Source organism: Lepisosteus platostomus, chromosome 8, assembly GCF_059453375.1.
Source record: "Lepisosteus platostomus isolate fLepPlt1 chromosome 8, fLepPlt1.hap1, whole genome shotgun sequence".
Classification (NCBI taxonomy): Eukaryota; Metazoa; Chordata; class Actinopteri; order Semionotiformes; family Lepisosteidae; genus Lepisosteus; species Lepisosteus platostomus.
In genome coordinates, this window is record NC_142618.1 from 11048774 (window position 1) to 11071564 (window position 22791).

A 22791-nucleotide genomic window follows, 5' to 3' on the forward strand; every position below is an offset into this window, starting at 1 on the left:
CGCAGCGATGCTCAAGTTTGATTGACATGCCCGAGGACGAGTCAGAAGCCAGTGTCGCCGCAACCGTGCCCGCTGTAAATGGCGAAAGTGAAGACTGACAGCACTGTGAGCGAATCAATAAGGCGTGATGGGTGGAGCTACGGGTGGGCGTGGTCTAGAGCCCACGCTAGGTTGCACCGCAGCGCATACACAATGGCTGCTGGAAAGAGGGGAAAGCAAACAATTTTCAGGCCCGCCGCGTCCAGCAAAAAATATGAGAAAAAAATTATTAAAAATTCGGAAAATACTTCAAAGTTAAGAAAAAGACCGTAGAAAGGATGTTAAGGCTCCCGCGGTGAGTTTGAAGCAATTTTAGTAAATTGTTATCTCCATCTTGAATTAAAATATCAGGGTTATTTAAATTATGGTAGAGGGGTGAGCAAGGGGGAAAAAAAAGTTTGTGTTAATCAGCCCCCTGTTTGGGACCTCAGAGAAAGGCAAAGGAAGATCTGAAAAATAAGGAAAAAATGTAAAAAAATATCTAATTAATTGGTGTCATGTCAGGTTACTCAAAAATATAAATCAAGCATCAAGGAAAATTGGTGGAGCAGGAAAAAAAGTTGCAAAAAGTTTTGGAAAGTTAGTTAAATACAATACTTTTCCTTAATATAATCACTGCAGTGCTGGGAAGGGGTCCGGTGGAGAATGCAAACCAAATTATCGGGAAAAATATTTAAAAATGCACGCTGCGTGCATAGCGTTTCAATTTTGACATGTTATGTGTGGTGAACCGAACGAGTATGCAATACTCTATCGATTGAAGCAAGTTGGTATTTTCTTAAGTTTAGCCAAGATGTTTGGTTTCTGTGTTTTAATTTAAATAAAGCGTCTAGATCAAGTAAAAAAATCATTTTATGTGGTGAAAGTTGCACATGAGCAATATTTTGAGACTAGTAATGTTAACAGCAGCTTGGAGTAAAATAGATTAAGAACGAATAAGAGAAGTTGATTGTCAATATCCTAAACAACCAAAATGGAGGCAGACCTGAGGGGAAACTAATTAGGCTAAACATTTGCCTTGAAAGGTGTACGTTTTAAATCTTATTCTGTCACGAAGTATCCCCTGGAACAATACTTCCACACAGCAAGAAAAATCTAGCGGTGTTTTTCAAGTTACTGACGTTTATGCCTCCCTCATCCATACTCTGATTCTTTTATTGCTTGGTTTATCATCTTGGGAAAAAAAGCCCAATTAAATAAGCTGCTTCAAAAGCATTTTTCTAATGCCCTGCATGATGTAATGTTTTATTTTTATCGGTTTCCTAACACTGGTCGAAGTGTTCGTGTCCCGGTGCTTGGTAGAGAAGTGTGCAGGTTCTCAAGGTTGTGTTGCTGCATTTTTAGGTTTTAAGAAAGGATCCGAGATCACTGTGGGGTCGATGTAACATCATGTATATGTACGTTGATTTGGTAGATAAAAGGGTTTAAATGCTAGGTTTCTGTGGTTTGAATTAACATGCATTGTACTACACAACGCGCCCAGTTGCACGCGTTTTGGAGCCACGCTTCCTACAGCCAGTATGCGTACAATCTGTGCTTAAGCTTGTACTTGCATTTAATTTCTTTTGGTGCAATTAATTTTCCGTAAGGTGCCAAAAATATTAAGATATATGGTTTTGTTTTCAATACTTTGAAGTGTGGTGATGTTCATTTCACGTGGGAACGAGCAGAGTTTGGCATCTTAAAGAGACAGCAGCCTCTGAGGGCTACCCTGCACTACTCGGGCCACTTTTAGTTGATCAAGGCTTAATTGTAATTAATTTTAAATGGGAACCTAGAAACGTCTCCGCATTTCCACAGCTACAGAGAATTTTCGGGATGTCCCCAAAACGTTTTAATCTGGAAATAGGCTGAATCGATTTTAAAAAAATGTGTGTAAGGTTCTTTAAAACGAGTTTGAGAATGACAAATACCATCATCTTAATCTGAGGCCTGTTTTTTGCTTGAACATTTATACTTTCAGACGGTGTAAAGTATTGGTTATGTATTTACTCAGTCTTTTCGGTATCGTTTACATATTTCTTCCTTTTTTTGTTAAAAGCTAATAGGTGTTTTTTGAAAGAATAAAATGCATGTCAAAATCCAATACAAAACAGAGGATACACATTTGTGTAATATTTTAACATTTTCATAAGTTTCATTTCTTGTCAATATTGTTTTTCACTTAATTGTAGTTAGAGTTTTTCTTCTAGAATCACAAAGTTTGAAAACATTTAAAAATGTTGACAATCCCTATTGCCCTTATCCACTGTTTTTTGTATTATGACTGAGATAAGAATGATCAATTTTGCAAGCCCTGTAAAAGCTATTTTCATGTTTTAATAAGGTTCCATTGATCTACAAATTTCTTTACATTTTTCAACAGTAAGAAAAACGTTTTAAAATTGTGCATAGTTAATTTTTGATAAATAGCATGTTAATCTATTTGTAGTGTGAAATTTAAGAACTGAAGAATAAAATACTGTTTTTTTCACAGACATTTAACTCCAAATTAATTTCCTGTTTGTGTTGTGTTTTCCATCTGTGTGATATGTTTATATGAAATATTCAAAGGAGTTTGTTGGTCTAGTGGAAATAAGTTTGTTAGAGAGTGAATCAAATATTGGTTAAAGGAAATTGTTCAATAAAGGTACAGACTTTGTTATACAGATTTTGCATTTATAAACACATTTGCTTAGTTTTGCTTTTCCCAAAATATATTCATTTTTTAGATTGGAGATCTAATTAAGTTTGAGGTTCCTTAATTCACTTGTTGAAAATGTCAGAAAAGCTTTTTTTCCCAAGTTTATATAATCTGAAATCACTTTTTTTCCACAGCAGATGGAAATTTGCCTCAATTTGTTATACATTTGTTTTACAAAGATGTTTAAAACAAAACATTAGGGAGACAGATCACTCTTGAAAGAAATGTTAGATACACCAAAATCTAATTCTAATACATTTGCTTATTCTTTTACTCTTAAACATTTTTTTTGTGCTACAGAAGAACCTAACATTTTCTTGTGTATTCTAATTTTCTGAATAAAAAAAGTGAACTGTGTTCTTTCAAAACATAATACAAGTTCTGTCTTATTAATATTCTTGTGAATGTTAACATTCCTACTTTTTTTTATTAAATTTAAAATTGTAGTCATTAACATTTTAAATTATGGAAAAAAATTGTGTGTTAAATGTGCTGCTTAAAGCAGGTTTACATTAAGATCTTGGTGTTTTCTTCTTGGTCATAAAAAATGTGCGACTGTTTTGTTCAGGGATGTAACTTCTTGAGACAGCAGATTCTCATGTGTTGTCTAGTTTTCAAAGTCTTTTTTTATAAAAGCTTTCATTCTTCAACGCAACTAATAGACCTGTTTGTCGATACAGAAATTGTCTGGATAAAATACTCCCAACATAAATTGTGAATCCCGGCTCAGAATTAGTTCTGCATTTCACTGTCAGGATAGCATTTTACAGATAACTGTACAGTAATGTTAATAACAGCATTGCCATTTCTTACTGTAGTCCTGTAGAGGTAGTCCTAGTTCATTAATTCTGTGCTTTTTAAAATGTAATATTTTCATTTAAAGTAACTGGTTGCATTATGAGTCTTGTTAACTTAATAGTAAACAATAAAGTGACGAATCCCCCTTGTATTTTTTTAAGTACCTTATCTGCTTTATTAAAGATTACAAATAGAAGGTATTCATTTTAATTGCTTAGATACATTATTTAGCTTGGACATAAGTTATACATTTCATTAACGCCTGTAGTATCTTTACATGGTGAAGAAGAATGCATTTTAGAAATATTTCAAAAAGGAGCAACAATTAATTTCTCTTGAAAGATTTAAATTTTAATACCTCAGGTGATAGTAATGTAAGATTTCAGAGGACCTAAAATATACAGTCTTGCTTAATAGTCCCAAAAGAATAGGAACATTTATCAGAAAATGATTTGAGTAAACTGCTTCAACACATTTCTGTTCAGACACATGATGAATTGTTTAGAATATGTTTCTCTCTGGGGCAATATTTTATTGCTGTCTTCAGAAATGTAACCAAAATATTCCTAATTAAATCGAACCTTTTAAAGCAAGTTTGCTACATGGCCAGTAGTGATAACTTTGTCAGTTGTCAGCTATGCCTAGTTGATAATTAAAAACTGCATGTTCAAGAAAACACCTCACCTAAACGCCTTTCTTGAAGTCATGTATAGGCTGCACATCGGGATTAGACGTTGAAGTAGGATGAGGCTGATTTTTTTTATCGTTGTTTTAGTAGCAGGTGAGCATTCCTCTGCTTAATGTTCTTTTGTGCCCTCAAAAGCCCTCACTCTGCTCAATTAATTTGACTTGTACAGAGCAAAACACTGGGTTTGTTTTCTTTCTGTTTCTAACCCACAAATATTTGAAATTATTTTTTACCACTTTTGAACTCTTCTTTTATGGGAGATGTTATTTGTTGTGTCATTTCATATTCTAGCCACAAACCATCCTCGATACAACGTATAACGGTTGTTGGAAACTTCTTCTCATTTGGTTGAAGAATGGACTGTTTAGAATAAGGGAATTGGTTAAACTGGGATGGAATGAGAAATGTCACAAGCTCAGTCATGTTTCAGGCCGACTTGCTAAATTTGTCTAAGAGGTTATGATATATGATAGGTAGTTTTGCCAAGAGTGACTGGACTTCAGAGACATCTATGTTGAAGCTGGGTTTGATCCCTACTTTGACATTTAAAGAAGCTAAAGACCACAGAGTTTAGAGCATGGGTTACAGGCATCTTAAGTCTCAGCTGAAATGTCCCAACACAGTTTAATTTGTTTCTGTAGCACCTTTGTAGTTGAATGGTAAGTTTTTGTTTCTATAATGTTAGACTTCATCCTTTTTCTGTTGTAAATTATATGTAGAAATCCTGAAATATTAGCCTAATTCAATATTCAAGTCTTTCTCCTTCATACATTGGGATAAAGTCTTGTAAACACATTTAAAAGAAATATATTAACCATTTTCAGAATGCTACTCGAAGCTCTGATAATATTTTTATACAGTAACTCAAGAAATATTTGTTGGTTTTCAGTAAAAAGCTCTTTGATTTATACTGTCACCGATGTTATTTGGTTGTTGATGTTGCAGGGGCACATAAATAACTAGTTTATATTTATTAAATATAAAAATTTTAGACTGTTTAGACATGCCTACTACTAAGGAATAGAGCTTATTTTAAAAATATTATCAGTAAATTTGTGGTTTAGTTATTTGAATGTTTTATCATTTAAAAAACAATTCTGCAACAATTCTTAATTTTATAATCAGTTTCAAAAGACATGCAGTTGCTTTTTGAGCTGGATTTTATTACTGTAATGAAACATCTATTGTTTTCTCACTTAGCTTCTCCAATACACATTTTATGAATTGGTACTTATAGGCAACAACAAAAAACACCAAAATCTAATATTATGCTGATTTGCAAGACTCTGTTGTCATGATCAAAAGTAAATTGTTAATCTTGAAATATTACATCTGTTAGTGCTTTTTTCAGATTTTGTTCTAGTAAGTTAATTAAAAAAATTACACATTGTTACAAAAAACTTCTTTGAGACATTTATTTAATTGCAAATATGTAATAGCTTTAGAAATTCTTTTTTTTTCAGAATTTTTGTTGTGAAAGAATAATGCAAATGTCTTAGGTTTTTGACATTTTGTGTAATATTACATTTGAATGCATTTTGGAGAATTTTAAATCGGTCTTAATTTAATAGATTAAATTAATCTTTAGGCATTCAATCTGAATTTAAACTCAATTTAAGCATTCATTTATTGTTGCTCTGTTAGAATAGTATTTGGGGAAAAAAATCCCAAAAGCAATCTGAAATTCCAAGTTTTTATAAAGGTTTGAAAAATCTGGTCCAAGTTAATAGTGAAGTAACACCTCAAAATTGCTACTCAAAGAACTCTCAAGCTAACAGTATCAATCTGTTATCAATTATTTTGCATTCATGTACAAAAAAATACTAATTAATGCACGATCGATTGAAGGAAACTTAGATTTGAAAATAAGAATGAATAGTGGGGAAAATGTGGAGATCCTTTTTTTTCCATTTTAATTATGTAGCCATATTAACAGTACTTTGAGTCCAATGGTAACGATTTCATAGTGAAGTAGGTTGGGTGCAGCTTTTCTGATAGGATGAGATTTGATTTTTTTTTTGTCCTTCTTTCTCCCAGTTGCATGTCCATATATGGACATGCTAAAAGTCCCCAGTTGTGTTGCTTTTAAGTAAAATGAAAATGCATTTTTGAATAAGTTTAACATTTCTTTTTTGGCTTTTTGCGAGATCCAGCAGTTGTTATGCCGTACACAACTGTGTTGTGTATTATCAGAAGCATGAAAAGTTCAGCATTTATGTTAAGATGATAGAGAGAACGGGCGGCAGCTCCTTACACTAAATGTTGTGGGAGTCAGGAACAATGTCACTCAGTCTCTCTGTAGAAACTAACATCCTGGGATAATTAAAGAAATGGCTGAATAATTTCCTTGGGTTATTTAGCTACTGCCATTTAACTGCAAAATGTATTTCGTTGAGTGGCCCGTTATTTTTCATGTTGCTGTACATATTTGTCTGGTTTTGCACAGTCAGTGTTAGATCATGACCCCAGGATTGTAATACTTTCCGTGAATACCTTACTGAGATTGGTGTAAATCATAAACTATTAATAATAAACTAATAAGCTACCAATTTGTTACATCTTTAAATAGCTACTAATTTATAATGCATCTAAATAAATCATTATTATTTCATGTAAGTTGTCTTGGATAAGAGTTTAATAATACAGTTGAGTTATTCATGTTTAATAGGAAAATAATCCAGTTTGAAATTTGATTCTTGAATATCTTGATGTTTGAGCTATTCAGGAGAGTACATAATTATAGCCACTAGACTGAATTAATTACAATTTCTAAAAAATATTTATCTTTTTTCTAAATAGCACTCGATTTTATGTAATAAATTGATTAGGCTACACTTCTAAGTAGAAACTTTGTATAATTTTATTTCAGTTCTAAAGACATCACATCTTCTGAAGTTACTGATAGTCTCAGCTGAAAAAAACAAATTTATTCTAAATTAATCTTGTAAAAGTTTGCAAGTATATAGCAAATTCGTTATATTCTTAGTATTGTGTAACTCTGCTTTGTAAGCAGTGAACATTTAAAACCATGAAAATAGATCACCCTTGAAAGAACTTAGATCCCCAAAGATCTAATTCTGATACCTTTGTCCAATTCTTTCTGTATCTGTGTTTGCTTAATGTCGAGTAATCCTTCCTCTTCTGGACTTTGGTTGTCCATAAAATATTTTTAACATTATATTTTTACATTACCATATTATTGGTAAGACAAATTAATTTCCTATTTAAAAAAATTAAAATACTAATTGAACTACAGTTTTCTTAAAAGGTGAAGGGGTACTGTATGCTGGTTTCATGCAGGGAAAACTATTCTGTGAAATTTTAAAGTGAATAAAGAGATGTATATTCTGCCAGTCCCTTTAATTTATGGCATTTTAAGGCATTCTTTGACAAGTGCGGTATTAACCCCATTAATTATGCTAGCTAACTTTTGGCTAACCTGTTTTTGCCACCCTGATTTAAAGAAACAATTTCTAACTTCTAATTCCTTATTTATTTGGCTGATTGCTTTATACAAATCCCCTCACATTTGCTGTTATTCCTACAGTGAAGTATCTTCACTCAAGGATATAAGAGCAGTGTCTCGCCTATGATGTGAACTCAAGTGCTTTCTGTTACCCTGATGTTCCCAAAGGTCTTTGGGAGTCATTGGTATAGAAAGCTTTTTAGAAAAATAAGTTATTTTGAGTGCCTTACAAGTTAAAAAGCCCCATTCTTGACCGTGAAAGGCTTGTATTCTAGTTCCCAGTGGTGTATCAGCTGAGTACAAAGGGGTGTGCACTATTGTGGAATGTGTAAATATTGCTGGAAAATAACATTTTAAGAAACCTAAATGTTACTCATTGCCATTTCTTCTTCCCCCATACACATACACAAAAAAAACGAACTCTAATTTTTTTGTCTCCGCCAATTAGAAATTGAGTCTTAGGTCCATCAAATTTGAAATTAGTCTTTTCAACTAGTGTTGAAAAGATTCAAAGTTAAAGCATGGACCTCTGAATAACTATTTGCATTGTTAGAGGGTGAAAAACGTTTTTCCACATTGTAATATATACAATATAAGTGTTAAATATTGGAAGATACTGTCCCACCCCATTCCCAGTATATTTTAACAGTTTCATTGGCTTTTGACTCTATGAAGGATGCTATCTTTCAGACAGGATACAGAAAATTTACATTGACCATGAAAGTACTGAGAAACCTGCCATAGTTTACATTATGTGCAAATTTCTGCTTTTTTAATGTTAAAATGCCTTCAACAGTATGAATGTAATGGACTATATAGCATTAGAAACATCTGTACAAAAACCACTTAAACTGAATTTACTTGAAGCAGTATTTACTGAAGTCATTAACAATTGTTGTTATTTTTTTTCTTAGATTCACAGACATGGGAAGTGTTACTTTCTGGTCATCATCAAGAATATTTAGGTGAACCGGTTAACACAACACAGAAGAGTGCATTGTTCTGCCATCAGGTGTGCCTTAAACAAATGGTACTATGAATGCAAAAATGTTTGATCATTATTTTTAGTACTGCATTAGTGGTGTATCTCTTAAAATAGGAGAAGCTGAAGAGTACCGATTGTCAGGGTTAAAAAAATGACATTGACAGGACCATTAAATTATTTCAAAACCCTTCGTTTTATTTTTTCCCCCATGGATAAAGTGGTTTGGGGGAAACGCTGGAAGAGTGGTTTGTGTTATATTTCATGCTTCCAGCTGCATCTAAAATGAGACCCGGATGCTTTTATGGAAACAGAATGGCCATTTCAAAGTTGAATGTTAACCTGCCGTTACTAGTCCCCATCTTGTTTTAACTTTTACAGAACTTGTTCATATTATTTTTCCGTAAAGTAGTATTTAAATCGCCTTGTTCCTGCACCCTCTTTGATTTGTATTTTTAATATTGAAGTAAGCTTTTGTTGGTCTAGTTTCATTTATAATGCTTATTTGTCTTTTTCTTTCAGGCCCCCAGTGCTTGCTGTGTTGACCACATGAAACTGGAGAATTGTTCCAGAGCAGAACGATTGTTTGTTGGGCATTGCTTAGCTGTCCAACGTAAAGGCCTGCCTTAGGCTGCGATGGCCACGGTAATACCTGGGGATTTAGCAGAAGTTAAGGATACCCAGAAGGTCCCGTCATCCACGGGGAAACGGAAGCGAGGTGAAAGCAAGCCCAGGAAAAACTTTCCGTGCCAGCTGTGTGATAAGGCCTTTAACAGTGTCGAGAAACTGAAGGTGCATTCTTATTCTCACACAGGAGAAAGACCATACCAGTGCTCACACCAAGACTGCACCAAGGCCTTTGTTTCTAAGTACAAGCTGCTAAGGTACTGCGTTCTCTTTGAAGCTCTGCTTCAGTAACTAGTGCTTGATAGGCATACTGTATGTACCACAGATTAGTCATAATTTTTTATATGGTGAGAAGGGTGCATTTTAATTATGGGCAGAATTCTATGAGTTGTTTTTTCTCCCAGATACAATATTTAGCAACCTAAGACCTACCTCTTTGTGATACATTAGTCGATTTTCTAATGTTGAAACAATTAACAGTTGAAAGAGCAGAAGTATTGTGTTCATTAAAAAGTACTGTATAGCGTTTTGATGTAGGTATGTTCTTTGTCTTGGAATTTTTTTAGTTAATTTTATAAATCATAGTTTTACACTTGATATTAGTGCAGCTGTTGCTTAAGTTTATCAACTGGTACTTTTAAGTGGTTTCTATCTTAAAGACTAGTTAACTACATAGGTTTTCTTTCTAGCTGACTTGCAGAAAGCATGGATGTCTATTTCCACTTAAATGCACACTGCATATATATTTTTTAAACAATAAATGAATAATTGCTCGAATATAACTGCTTACAGAATATATCTGTGTTTAAAGGCATATGGCTACTCATTCTCCTGAGAAAACCCACAAGTGTAATTATTGTGAGAAAATGTTTCACCGCAAGGATCACCTAAAGAATCACCTTCATACGCATGATCCAAACAAAGAGGCGTTTAAGTGTGAAGAGTGTGGCAAGAATTACAATACAAAGCTTGGCTTCAAGCGTCATTTGGCCTTACATGCTGCAAACAACGGTGACCTCACTTGCAAGGTCTGTTTGCAGACGTTTTCGAGCACAGGAGTGTTACTGGAGCATCTGAAGAGCCACGCTGGGAAATCTTCAGGTGGGACCAAAGAGAAGAAGCACCAGTGTGAACACTGTGACCGCCGTTTTTATACCCGCAAGGACGTTCGCAGGCACATGGTGGTGCACACCAGGAGGAAGGACTTTCTCTGCCAGTACTGTGCCCAGCGGTTCGGCCGGAAGGACCACCTAACCCGCCACATGAAGAAAAGCCACACACAGGAACTACTAAAGGTAAAAACGGAGCCGATGGACCTTTTAGACCCCTTCACTTGTAACATCACTGTGCCGATCAAAGACGAGCTCCACTCAATGATGTCGATATCTTCCAGTGAACTTGCCTCCAAGCCATTTGCCAACACGTTGCAGTTGAATATCTACAACACTCAGATCCAGTCCATGCAGAACAGCGGCCCGCCGCACCAAATGGTCTCGACGAGCCTGCCGTTGGGAATGACGTGCCCCCTTGACATGGAGTCTGCTGTCCATCCTTCCCACCAGTTCTCTTTAAAATACCAGCTTGGTTCTACCTCATATGCCATTTCTATGCCAGAAAAAGAACAGCCATTAAAGGGAGAAATAGAAAGTTATCTGATGGAATTACAAAGCAATATGCCCTCTTCATCGCAGGATACTCAAGGCTCGGGTCCTAAATTAGACTTAGAGTCCCAGGTTGGGGCGCTGGATGAAACATCTGATGTTTCTCTGACAAAAATCTCTGGCTCCGCCTCTGCAAGTGAACCTCTTAACTCCTCTTCCTTAGACTTCTCTCAACTCTTTAACTTCCTGCCTTTAAATGGCCCTCCATATAACCAGTCTATTTCTGTGGGAGGCCTAGGGATCAATTACACTCAAGAGGAAGCTCTTTCTTTGTCCCAGCTGCCTTCACAGTCCCAGGAGTCTCAGGACCCTGGGAGTGGTGTGGGCATCGGCCCACTGCATGGGCTGTCTTCATCCAACTTTACATCCAACTTAAGCACAGCTACCACCCTGCCTCGATTTCACCAAGCCTTTCAGTAACCCCTTGAGGCCCCTTGCCAGAAAAAAAGCTATTTTATCAGCCAAACGCATTTAATAAATGTTATATATTTTTTAAGCCAGTAAGAAATTTTAAAATGTTTGTTTAAAATATTTTTTCTTAATCTTTCTTTTTTTAAATGGAAATGCGCTTTGGCTGAAAGGTACAATGCATAGATTGTTTTACATCATCCTAAGAAAGTCTGCCTTTAAACTGGCAGGTCAATACCCTTTTGAAAGGCTTTAATGACGAAAAGCCACCACTACCTGTTACTTAAGAGGGAGATGCCTTTTCAAGGTAGATCTCGGCCGGTAAAATACATGGATTTGTGATTAACTTTGGATTTGGAGAGGTTTCCGATAAAAATGAATGCCCCCACAAATACGATTGCCGTGAAAAGATTGCTACAGGTATCAGCCTCCCTGCTTTTCAGTAGCTTTGCGCTAGAGAAAGTTAATTTTATTTAGTTCGCGCTATTTTCTGATATAGCACTTTGAACTTTGTGTGGCCTAAATGCACTTCACTTTTTGCAGTTTTAGAGCTTATTATATCTTCTGAATGTTAGAGGTTAGTTGTATGAAAGTGTAACTTTTAAGCCCTGTGTGACATTTTAAAACCTATTTGGTAAGCCTCTTCAAAACCAAAGCAAAAATGTATATGTATTATAACCAAGTAGAATGTTCTGCTTTGTTTTTGATTCATTGTTATATATGATGCTGCTCAATTTCCTCAGACACTTAAATTTTGAAATATGATAGCTTAGTAGAAACAATATGATTGCTGTGCTTTTACATTTCAATATAGAGCTATACAGAGACTAGACATTAAGTAGACGTATAAGCTTAGAAGGAGATCCTGCTTGTTCTGGAGCTGTCTCATGCTGTTAAAATGAGTACGAGAAGTTTATCCTTTATGGTGTCATTCATCAAACTATGCAAGGCGGCAAAGTGCTTGCCTTCTGTGTGGACAAGATCAGCAATTCTGACATGTCCTTTTGCAGCCTTTACCTGGCAGATGAATTGCAAGAGGTAGTCGGAGTCAATGAAAGCTTCCATCTTTTTAGGCTGTTTTCTGTGGGGTCACTGCCCAGGCTGTGGCAGAGTGGCGATGTCCCGGCACTGTTTGGTGAAGGTTCATTTTGAGCCATTTGGTGGAGATGGTTGCCAGTCTGTGAAGAAGCTGTGTAACTTCAGCGTTTATCAGCGTGGGATGGATTTTCCAGGTCTAATCTAAAAAGAGAGCAGTGTTTTTGTGGAAGGCGGTTCCCCTAATAGCTCGCACCTTTTGTGGAGCCAGTCCCTGAAGACAGACCCTATTGGGGATAATTGTGGCTTTCATTAACTGCTGCCCAGAAAATACCCCAGTACGCCTTCTTTCCGACAGTGCCTTGTACCGATTCTGGGCCGGAAACAGACCGCATAGCATTGCTTATCTAGTCTGAGCAACGTTGAAGCATTTTGCTACCTTGTGTAAGATAGGTGGCAGAGGGCAGTGCCACACCGTTGACCTCTACTCGCGCTTTGCCAGTGTTGTGTGTAGTTCCAGGATAACCAAGGGTTAATTCCTCAAGAGATCACTTAATAACGTCTCTCCTCTCGTGCAGAGAGAGGTTTATTTTTTTATTAAGTTGGAAAAGTTATAAAATGTATACAGAAATGCTGATCCCACTATTAACATTTGGGAGAATGTGCAGAAGGTTGCAAAACTGTGGTTTGGCCTACCTGCAGTCACTTAGTTTGTGCATGTATGTGTCTGTGTGGGGTGTTTGTGCTTAACCATACACATAAACAGTGGGGGGGGGGAAAGAGTCCCTTTTTTAATTGTTCAACCTGTATTCAGCTAGATATTAATATGTGGGTAGTGTCATCACTACATTCGGACATAGGCAGCACTGCGTACACAGTCATTTGACTGCCTTTTTGCAGTCAAATGACTGCAAATGCTGAATGTTGTTCCATACCCAGGTAGGGTCCACCTGCGTCATACGAGAATTGCGCGTGTGTTCCAAAACACAAGCAGACCAACTTGTGAAGGCAGAGCGCAGGAAACTATGAATTCAAAACACACATGCCCATCACTAAAACGGGCAATTGTAAGCACTATTTTTATAGTGTAAATAGTTTATTTATAATGTTTGCTTTTGAAGTTTAGCACTTTTTTCCCCAGATGGTTGACATAAGTCTGAAAAGACCCGTAGGAAGTGAATTTGGTATTTTCCGAATTTGTTTCTCTGACTTACTGTGTCACTCTTATTATTCAATTAAATAAGCAATATAATGACTATTTTTAAATCAGAATATATCTATTTAAAATGGCATCAGTTGACACTGACATTCTAGTTTCCCTGATGTTAGTCTGTAAATGTAACAAAGTAATAACTAGCGCAAGACAATTTATGGGCCAACATGAAATTATGCATTAAAAATGCAGCTAACAGAATTAATGAAGGATGTTACCTCATAAAGCGTTCAGCTTCTTATTATGTTTTTAAACAGAAAATGATAACAATTTTGATGTTACCAGTTGCATCTGCAGGTTCTCTCCCAGGCTTTGCTCTGAGTTTGTTGTACATCCCTGGCCACTCCTCAGAAAAGGGCCTTTGGGCTGAATGTTTGCCTTTTAAGAGGATTCCTCTGAATAAAGCTCTTTCACTGTTTGTATATCGGAGATCTCAATGACACCCAAACAGTTTTTTAAATTCATTTACATTTGCATTTGTATCAATACATGTGCAAAAAGTGATTCACCGTATCTCACAAAAAAGCAAAAGGGGGGCAGAAGCAAAATGATGCCACACATAAATTAGACCACTGCTTGCACCGAGATACCACATAATAGTTTGTCTAGATCTATCGGAACAGTGAAATAAAATAACTGTCGGTTGATGACACTGCCTAAATACTAATATTCTGCACGTCTATGGGTGGTTATTTACAGGTCCCAAAGGAGCCAGCTTTGTACAGATGAGTTAAAATTGCTTTTGGAAAATGGGTTCCATACCATCGTATCTGCAGCCAAGCAGTAATTAAAAGATTAAAATATTGTTAAAAGGTTTTGATGGCAGAAATTCAGGAACCATGTTTGCTCTGAATCTGAATTTATTTTTTAAGAATCTCTTAATTAGAATAGGAGAGACACTGTAAGAGGACCATTGCTCACTAATGGGTCTTTATAGGGATTGTACTAATGCAAGTTTCAATTAGTAGGTTTTAGATGTTTTCCTGGGAGATTGAAAGTTATTAATTCTTCACTATACTAGTACAGTTCTGCTGTATTTGAGTAAATTGAATTAATCACTTTCCCCAGTAACAGTGATGCCAATTTAGGAAAAAAAAAACATCCTGCCAATAAAGTCCCGTATATCCATCCATAACCAGAAGTCCAGTTATTCCCCAGTAAGAGTCTTGGAAACTCATGTCTATCTTGGAAGCACAGGGCACAAGGGATCCAGTCCTTTGCAGGGTCCACACAAATGGCAAAAATAGCATAACGTCTACAAATCTATTGAGTATTCTGTTTGGGGACTAGTAGAATCTTATTTTTTCAGGCCTCACAGAAAATCTCTCTAACCTATAAATGGCTTAGTAACTTGGCTGTTTTGTGCTTGTAAGAGACATGATGTTTGACTTCCCTGGTCTTTCTTGTGTGAGATACAGTAAGTGACAAATGTACAGCAGGTTCTGCCATCAGACTCCTAAAATTGGAATTGGGCAACAATTTCTGTTTAATTCAGTTGGCTCCTGCTGGATCGTGCCAATTTACATGCCAGAAATATCTGGTACTTCAGGCTGCTATAGTGTTGATCATGCTTTTTTTTTTATTTGCTCACTCTAAAGTTTGTCTGTGTGTGTCTAGATGTTTGTGATTGTTACCTAGCCAGATAATGGCACCTGGGAGACCCAGTGTTTCTGCTTGCAAAATATATATTTTTTTCTTTTTAAATGTATATAACATAATTTCTTTGCAAGAAACATTGCATTGGTAGGTAAATATATAATCAGTCAATTTTTTGCAGTGATTAAATATGAAAATTGTAATATGAATACAATAATTTGACCATTATGTAAAAGTTCATAGAACATGAGATACCCTAACCTGGATTTGGTACTTTTTAAGCTGTTATAGTGTGGTATTTATCCTGTAATGATCAATATTCTGTGTTATCAATGCCATTTGTCAGTGTCTTAGCTTAATATAAAGGGAGGAGGGTTTGCAGGTGATCTGCAAAGAAGGACCTCATACACAACTCTGAACCTCATTCACTTTTAGTGCAGTGGCACAGATCTCACTGTCTGTGCTCTTAGCTTTGCATAAATTTCAGGAAATTGGCAAAAGCAACTTTCTTCTTCCTTTAGGTTTTTCCATGTACAGTACTTTGTTTCTGTTGAACAGATAACAGTAACTTACCACATTCATGTGTATGTGTGTATACAGGTTTAGTAACATGTACACGCACGTCTGTAGTATGCAGGGTAATTCTTAATTAAAAGAGCACTTGTTGGGATCCCGTTCCTGTAGAGGGAACAATGTAGAAAACATTGATGCTTTTTTATTTTGGATGTTTTCATGGACAAATATCTTTCAACATTAAGGATAATATGGCAAGAAAGGGGAGTGTCACTGTAAGGATACTTCTCAGTCATTCTTGAATGACCCTTATGTGTGTAGATTTCTAAATGTTTCATCATCCAGGCAGTATTGTTAATCTAGCACAGCTAAAGGATAACATTACACCATCTATAGCAGGCAGTCAGACTCTCTGCAAGTACAGCTCAACATCCCTAGACTAGTTTCCTCTGAATCTATTACACTTATTCCTTCATGTTCAGAACTCATGTCCTGATTAAATGTTTCTATGTTGTCCCTGTATAAGGTTTTTTTATATGTGTATATAATGAGCCACATCTCTATTTTTAGAAAGGTTTTGATGAATGTTTTTTATTGTATGTTTTTAAAGTGGGTTTTAAATGTGCTATAAGTGTATCTTGTTGAGAGTATGTGGTTTTACAAAAATGCTTGGTAATCCTCTATATAAGGCATATTTAAATTATAGCACTTTCTGAAATCAGATGCCTCATAGGCTTTTAAGAAAAAATAAGATCCTTTATTCTAAATGTTATGTGCCATTAGATTTGGTATATTTAGCTCTTTAGAAAGTTAACATTTGTATATAAAATGCTAAAACTTTTTTTACAGGTACAGGTTTTACAGTGTTTTTACTATCAAAGTGTCATTTTGCTTAACTTGCACAAAACTTCTGTCTCTCTCACTTGAGGCTTTAAAAGTGTATGCTCAAGGTAACCTTTCTCTCCCCATTTAACCAGTTGAAAAGTGAAACAATTTAAGTATAAAATTGTTTAATTTTCTCTGTGCATGAGAAAAGTACATGAAAGTGTTTTATAGCAAAATAGAGAACACAACATTTTTAATGAATAAAAATGGCAGGTTAAAATATTCTGATTTTACATTTATGAATATTCAATCCACAGATTCTTCACTTGAAAGTATCAAATATTTGTCATTTTAATTATTTTACAAATTTCAGTTTTCCTTGCTCCTCTGAAGGGTGCAGTTGGGGATAATCGACTTTGGCACATGGATTCCCAGTCATTACTATATTTTACTGCAGCTAACTAATCAATCGGTGATATGCAGCCCCTGGGTGAATTAAGCAATTGACGATCTGTTCAGTTCTTAGGTTATTGAATAGTTTAAAGTCCTTTAATGGCATGAAATCAGAAGTCAAGTCTACTTCCATCTGTGGGTGAACTTCTGATTATCTCATCATGAAGTGAACTTGGAGAAGCAACATTTGAATTCCAGAATACTAGGACATAATTATAGTGCTTATTGTGTGTCTAGTGTAATGACACCTTCAGATTATTTTCTCTTATTAAATTATTCTTTTTCATTTTACCTTCCTCTCTTCTGTTAGCCTGTCTCTAGAGAAAACTGCCTGAAAGTGTTTATTCTTGCTTTGTGTGTTAGTCGTCTGAACTGTTGCCTCAAAGTTCAGGCAGACTCTGTGGGCTGTCAAGAGTCCTCACACCTTTTTAGTAAGATTGTTTTTACTTTTCACTTTCAAATACATTTTTTAATGTAGATGGTAATGGACAACCCTTAAAAATTAACATTGCTTATCAAAGTCCATGCTGTCTGGAGAAGTATTAAGCAAACAGTTATAGAATTTGGTTTAAGAAATGCAAAGTTTGTTTGGTCTCTAGGTGCTTTTAATAATGCCATGAAAGATCTTAATAAGTTGTCTAATTAGAAGTATGACATTTGGGACTATTTTGTCACATTTCATGTGCTTGTTCTCATGTGAAGCTGAAGTGTTGTCATGAGTTAGAATTAGACTCATCAAAACAGTACTTGTGTAAATTGAAAGAGCAGTGATAAAGATTGGTCATATAATACAAAGTGTGAGATGTCAAATGAAGTGCTACACTTTGGTATTTATTAAAATTATGATCAATGCCTGACTTATGAAAAATTCCAAAACTGCTAAGAAAATTCAGAGGTGAAAAAGGTTTATTTTTTGGAAGATTGTAAGTGAGTTTCACGAAAGAAAATGAACTCGCTTATTTCATTGTGGAGTTCAACCTATCTGAACACTCCTACTAGATTATACTTTGAAAAAATTGGGAAATGTATGTGTTCTGCAGTATAAAGTTATATAATTATTTACAGTTTTAATCGCAGAGCTTTGTGTATCATGCTTTTTGCAAGAATATAGCTTTTTAAAATATTGTGAGCCTCATGTGAGTTACACAGACCTTTAGCAATTCATTAAAACTTTCAGTATAAGCTTCAGTGGTACACGTGAACCATATTGAATGTGTATCTTAGAAACACTCCTGCAATATATTGGTATTGGATCAAGCTGCTAATGTATACTTCAGAATGCTCCTTGTGGTGCTACAGACCTCTTTTTCTTGTTCAGAACTTTATTTTTACAAAATATCAAATTAAGCTGATTGGACAGAGATTGTGCTTAGTTGTATCATATATTTTTGTACTGTGACTTCTTGTAGTCTACTATGGACTTATCTGTAATATCACAATATATCCTTGTACACTTGAGAGGACATCTGTGCATACTGCCCAAAAAGGCTGGGTGTCTGCAAATGGATTCCCTGTTGAAGCCGTTGTCAGGAGGGAATGAGATGGGGATTATTGTGCTAAAGAACTCCTTGAAGAAAATTGAATGAAAGCTTCAAGAAGACCTGATACATGAACATTTCATGGAGTTTGAGAAAACAATTGTGAGATGCAGAGCAATTGATTTAAGAGGGAAACTGCATTCCAGCTGCGTTTTTACTCATCACATTTCAGTAATGCCATCCTGTGATAATGGACTTGTTGCTACTCATGTATATTTTACTTAAATGTATTTTACAAACTACTGTTGTATTTGTACAAATATAGACAAAAGAATTCATATATATTTGTGTATAAGCTGTGTAAAATAGAAATTACATTATAACGCTGCAGCTTTTCATCAACTTCCTAACATTTACATCATCCAAAGAGACAGATTATTTATTGTCTGGCGAATAACATGTTTTGTTTTTGGTTTTTATATAGTATTTTGCTGCTATTAAACAATAGAGCTGCAGATTTTTACAGCCTACAGTGTTCTCACTGTATATACAGTATATGAAATGTTTAAATAAATATACCAGAAGGATTTAGTTAACATGCAGATGTGAAATTGTGCTGTTTGTAGAAAACATTTTTTATGTTTTGTGTACTTGTGCTATTTAATGATCTCCCCCATCAATTACAAATCCATAAAGAGATTACAGAAGGCTCAGCTACTGTTAGGAGAAATTTAAACTTTTTAATCCAATACAAATTAAACTTGAACAAATGAAAGCAATCATCAACGTAATTAGTTTAGAATTGAGCATCTTTTTTTATGTACAAAGCTCATCTCATCAGATGGGAAGTGTTTGATTTTTTTAGAAAAATTAAATTTCTGACAATTCACTGTTATATTTTAAAAAGCTTATAGTTTCTTATTCAAAAACTAGGCTTTCACATAGATGGGAAATTAAATTTAGCTGTTTCGCTGAGAGGAATAATGAGGCCACCAACAAAAAGAAACACATTTAAACAAAGTCACAGTTCACTGAATTGCATTCTAAGCACTGTCAGATAAATTGAGAATGTGATTTCTGAGAGGATCACACTATCAACCAACTAATATCTTGCCTTAAAAGGAGAATATTGTAAGTGTACTTTTAATGTGCAATAAATTTTGAAGAATAGATTGCAATACTAAACATGTCAATTTTTATCAGATGTTACCATGAAGTGTATTAAATTAGTATGTTTGGCAACAAGTATAATTTGACTTTTTTCTGCCTCATAGAAGAATTACTTGCTTCACTTGACAGTGTGTTGCTCTTTGAGTTAAGGAAGTCTTAATTACCATTTGGTTTCTAAATTAACAAAAAATAAGCATAACTTTATTATGTATTAGAATTTCAGTGGTTTCATATTTAACATTTTACAGTAAGTTTAAATTAAGAAAATGATAATGCAAGGTGAATTTGTGTACTTGACAGCACAAAAATGGGGCATTTTGCAAAACAAAACTATTCAGGGTTAATTCACTTTAGTATTACTGATTTAGATAAATGTGTTCTTGTAGGCATGTTTCGAGATATTGGTAAAAGATTTGATGTTAAACATTGAACAGACTGTTTTTTTTTAAGGTTTAGTCTCTTGTAGTTTTGTGCTCTGTTTTTTTTTTCCCTGAATGAGGTAGTTAATTGTCAAAGGAAGCATTGAAATGTTAATTCAGGTAAGTTAATCTAGTTGTCTAATGTCTCAGATTTACAATTTCATGAAGATACTGAAAGTAAATTCAGTTAAAATACAACTAGTTTACATGCATTCTGAAATTCTGAAATAAATAACAATTTAAAAAAATTAACCAGTTTTAAAAAAATAGTATTCCAGTGATTTTGGTGTGGACATTATTTTGCAAAAGGTATTGTTTAGTGAACACACCTTTTCAAATCAATTCTCTTCAAGGTTTTGGTTCTCAAACTTTAGAATGTGAATTCATGTAAACATCTTTTGAACAATAGATTAGTGAGTGTCATACATACCTACTACTTTATAAAATCTGTCAATTATTAATAGCAAAAAACTTGCAAAGATAAACCAAATTGCAAACAAACCTTTGGTCCTTGCAATTTTCTTCAGTTGAGAAATTATCCATTCAACGCACCATTTTGTTGACTATAGTTTTTGTTTCACAATTATAGCTTGGTGCAGTATTATAGATGGTATAGTGTGCTGCAATATTGATATTAATGAATCTGCGTCAATTACTTTGTTTTTTCTAGTTATTCAAATATCCGTTTATTAACTGGTAATTCTTAGCATATATGTAATGTCCCTTGCAATTTTTTTAGATCTAGACACTTTTATGTTGGTTTCTGCCCTAACTGCAGAATAAATAAAATCTATAACTTGTTGATTCTGATTTATATAATGTAGAGTTAAAATTGAACCATTTTGAGGAAGAATTAAACAAGTCACAGAAGGGATTTTCAATCTCTCAGGTAAACAAATTAATAGCTCTTACATGTGAAAGTATCAAATAATCATTATTTGTGGTTTCAATTTTTTGTTTTACACCTACTCTGTATATTAACTGGCTTCAGTTCAAGATCTTAAAAATCATGGCAAATTTATAGAATTTTGTGAGAATTGATTTACTGTTTTACAAAAAAAGTTTCCAGATTTTTGAAAGTATCCTTGCTTGGAAACCCAGGCTTCCTAAGAAAGAGGATTTATTTAGCCTATTTTAGTTTCTTATATGTAATATGTCTTACAAAGTGCGGCAGATATGATGAAGTCTTGATTTCCTCTTCCACAGTGGAATCTGGACATCCCCTTGGGTGGATTCGAATTTCCTGTTCTGACATAATCGCAGTTTAAGGACAGCTGAGGACAAGTTCCTTTGCTGAAGAAGAATGTGGCTTTACTTATCCTCACTTCTTTCTCAGTTAATGTTTTATAACCAAAGTGTACATGGTTGTTTTTCATGGGTATAACTATTGCAGATTTGCAAAGATATTGGCGGTGAAGGTGTTGGGACAACCTGTTACTCTTACCAATTACTGCAAACTTTTCTTGAGCAAACATTTTTCAGATGACAGCATTCATCAATGGCTTTCGTGCCACTGTGTAGAGGTTGCAAGAAGTTATAGTGCCGTTTTCCAAGCAAAGCTTTGAACTGAGCTTAAATTTATGAAAAAGACCACTTTCCGGGGAATATCCATGGAAACGCACATAAGGTGTATCCCCCCATAGTGTTCTGAATCCAATCATGATTTCAATATTTCGTAGTCTTAAGTACAGCTATAGTTATTTTCTATTACTACCATGGATGGATGTTTAGACATGATCATTGCAAAATACAAAATATTTGCACACATGGCACACTGTTGCTGATAAGATGACCCCCACCTTTCAGTTATTCCAGAAAATGTTTCATACAACAGGTGTCTGTTAATTTAGAATGCAGTCAGGTCAGGTCCTACATCCATTACTGCCATGAAACGAGTGTACTATGGTTTACTATTTACTGTTGGTGTAAACAGCTGAAGACTTTGACATTACCGTTTCAAGACAGACACAATGATCTGGCACCCAAAAGCTGGTTGTCGTGGCTCAAAGATGGTTTGCTTTTAATTACACTACATTAAAAAATGTAATCTGGGAAGAAAACTGAAAACCATGGAGTAAAGGACAGAATTGGGTCACTGTACAGACAATACTTGCAGAAAGGGAAATGACAGATGACTCTAAAAGTACAAAACAGGATGGTTTTTAGGGGGGGAAAAAGGTGTGGTGCTATTTTATTTTTTGACGACAATCAATTTTGTTCAATTATTCTGATTCTTCAGTTCTCGTATACAATTGGCATAAGGGTAATGGGTAGCTGTTCATGTTTGTCCGTCTGTGGACACGTGTCTGGATACTTTTACCAATATAAATACTGTGGCAAGAGCAATTTAAGCTGAATAAAAGTGTTATTGAATCGAAATAATTAAATCAAGTGTTTTAATTCAGAAATGTTATTGGAAGTCTCTATAATAATGTGGACTAATACAGATTTTAATAATACACAAAACAAAATATATTCTAATTATGCATTCAATATTTTTTTCTCATTTGAATCGTACCATTTTCACATCACATGAATTAAGTAATTTAAAAATCACTGAATACCAAAAAACAAAGCTTTTGAATATTAATCCTGGAAATGGTACCCAGGACTTAGAACCTAGATTCAGGAAAGTAAATGTTGATGTTGGGAATGATATGGGCACACGGTAGAATTTACACAATAGAATAGCAAAGCACAGGGGTTCTGTGAATCAGAAAGGCAAACAATTGTACTA

At 34.8% G+C, this 22791-nt stretch overlaps 1 protein-coding gene across 3 annotated transcripts; it reads left to right on the plus strand.

The window, feature by feature from the left end:
• Nucleotides 1-176: 176 nt before the first annotated feature.
• On the plus strand, nt 177-22441 carry plag1 (pleiomorphic adenoma gene 1). 3 transcript variants are annotated; one of them, XM_088642416.1, is made up of 5 exons: nt 177-334; nt 8589-8686; nt 9179-9374; nt 9471-9540; nt 10095-22441. In XM_088642416.1, exons 3-5 carry the CDS (start codon nt 9293-9295, stop codon nt 11362-11364), a joined length of 1422 nt encoding a protein of 473 aa, XP_088498542.1. In that variant the 5' UTR covers nt 177-334; nt 8589-8686; nt 9179-9292; the 3' UTR covers nt 11365-22441. The 3 variants fall into 3 exon arrangements, with proteins under 3 accessions (XP_088498542.1, XP_088498541.1, XP_088498540.1); XM_088642415.1 differs by having other exon boundaries at nt 8589-8704; nt 9179-9540; XM_088642414.1 differs by having other exon boundaries at nt 9179-9540.
• Nucleotides 22442-22791: the final 350 nt, after the last annotated feature.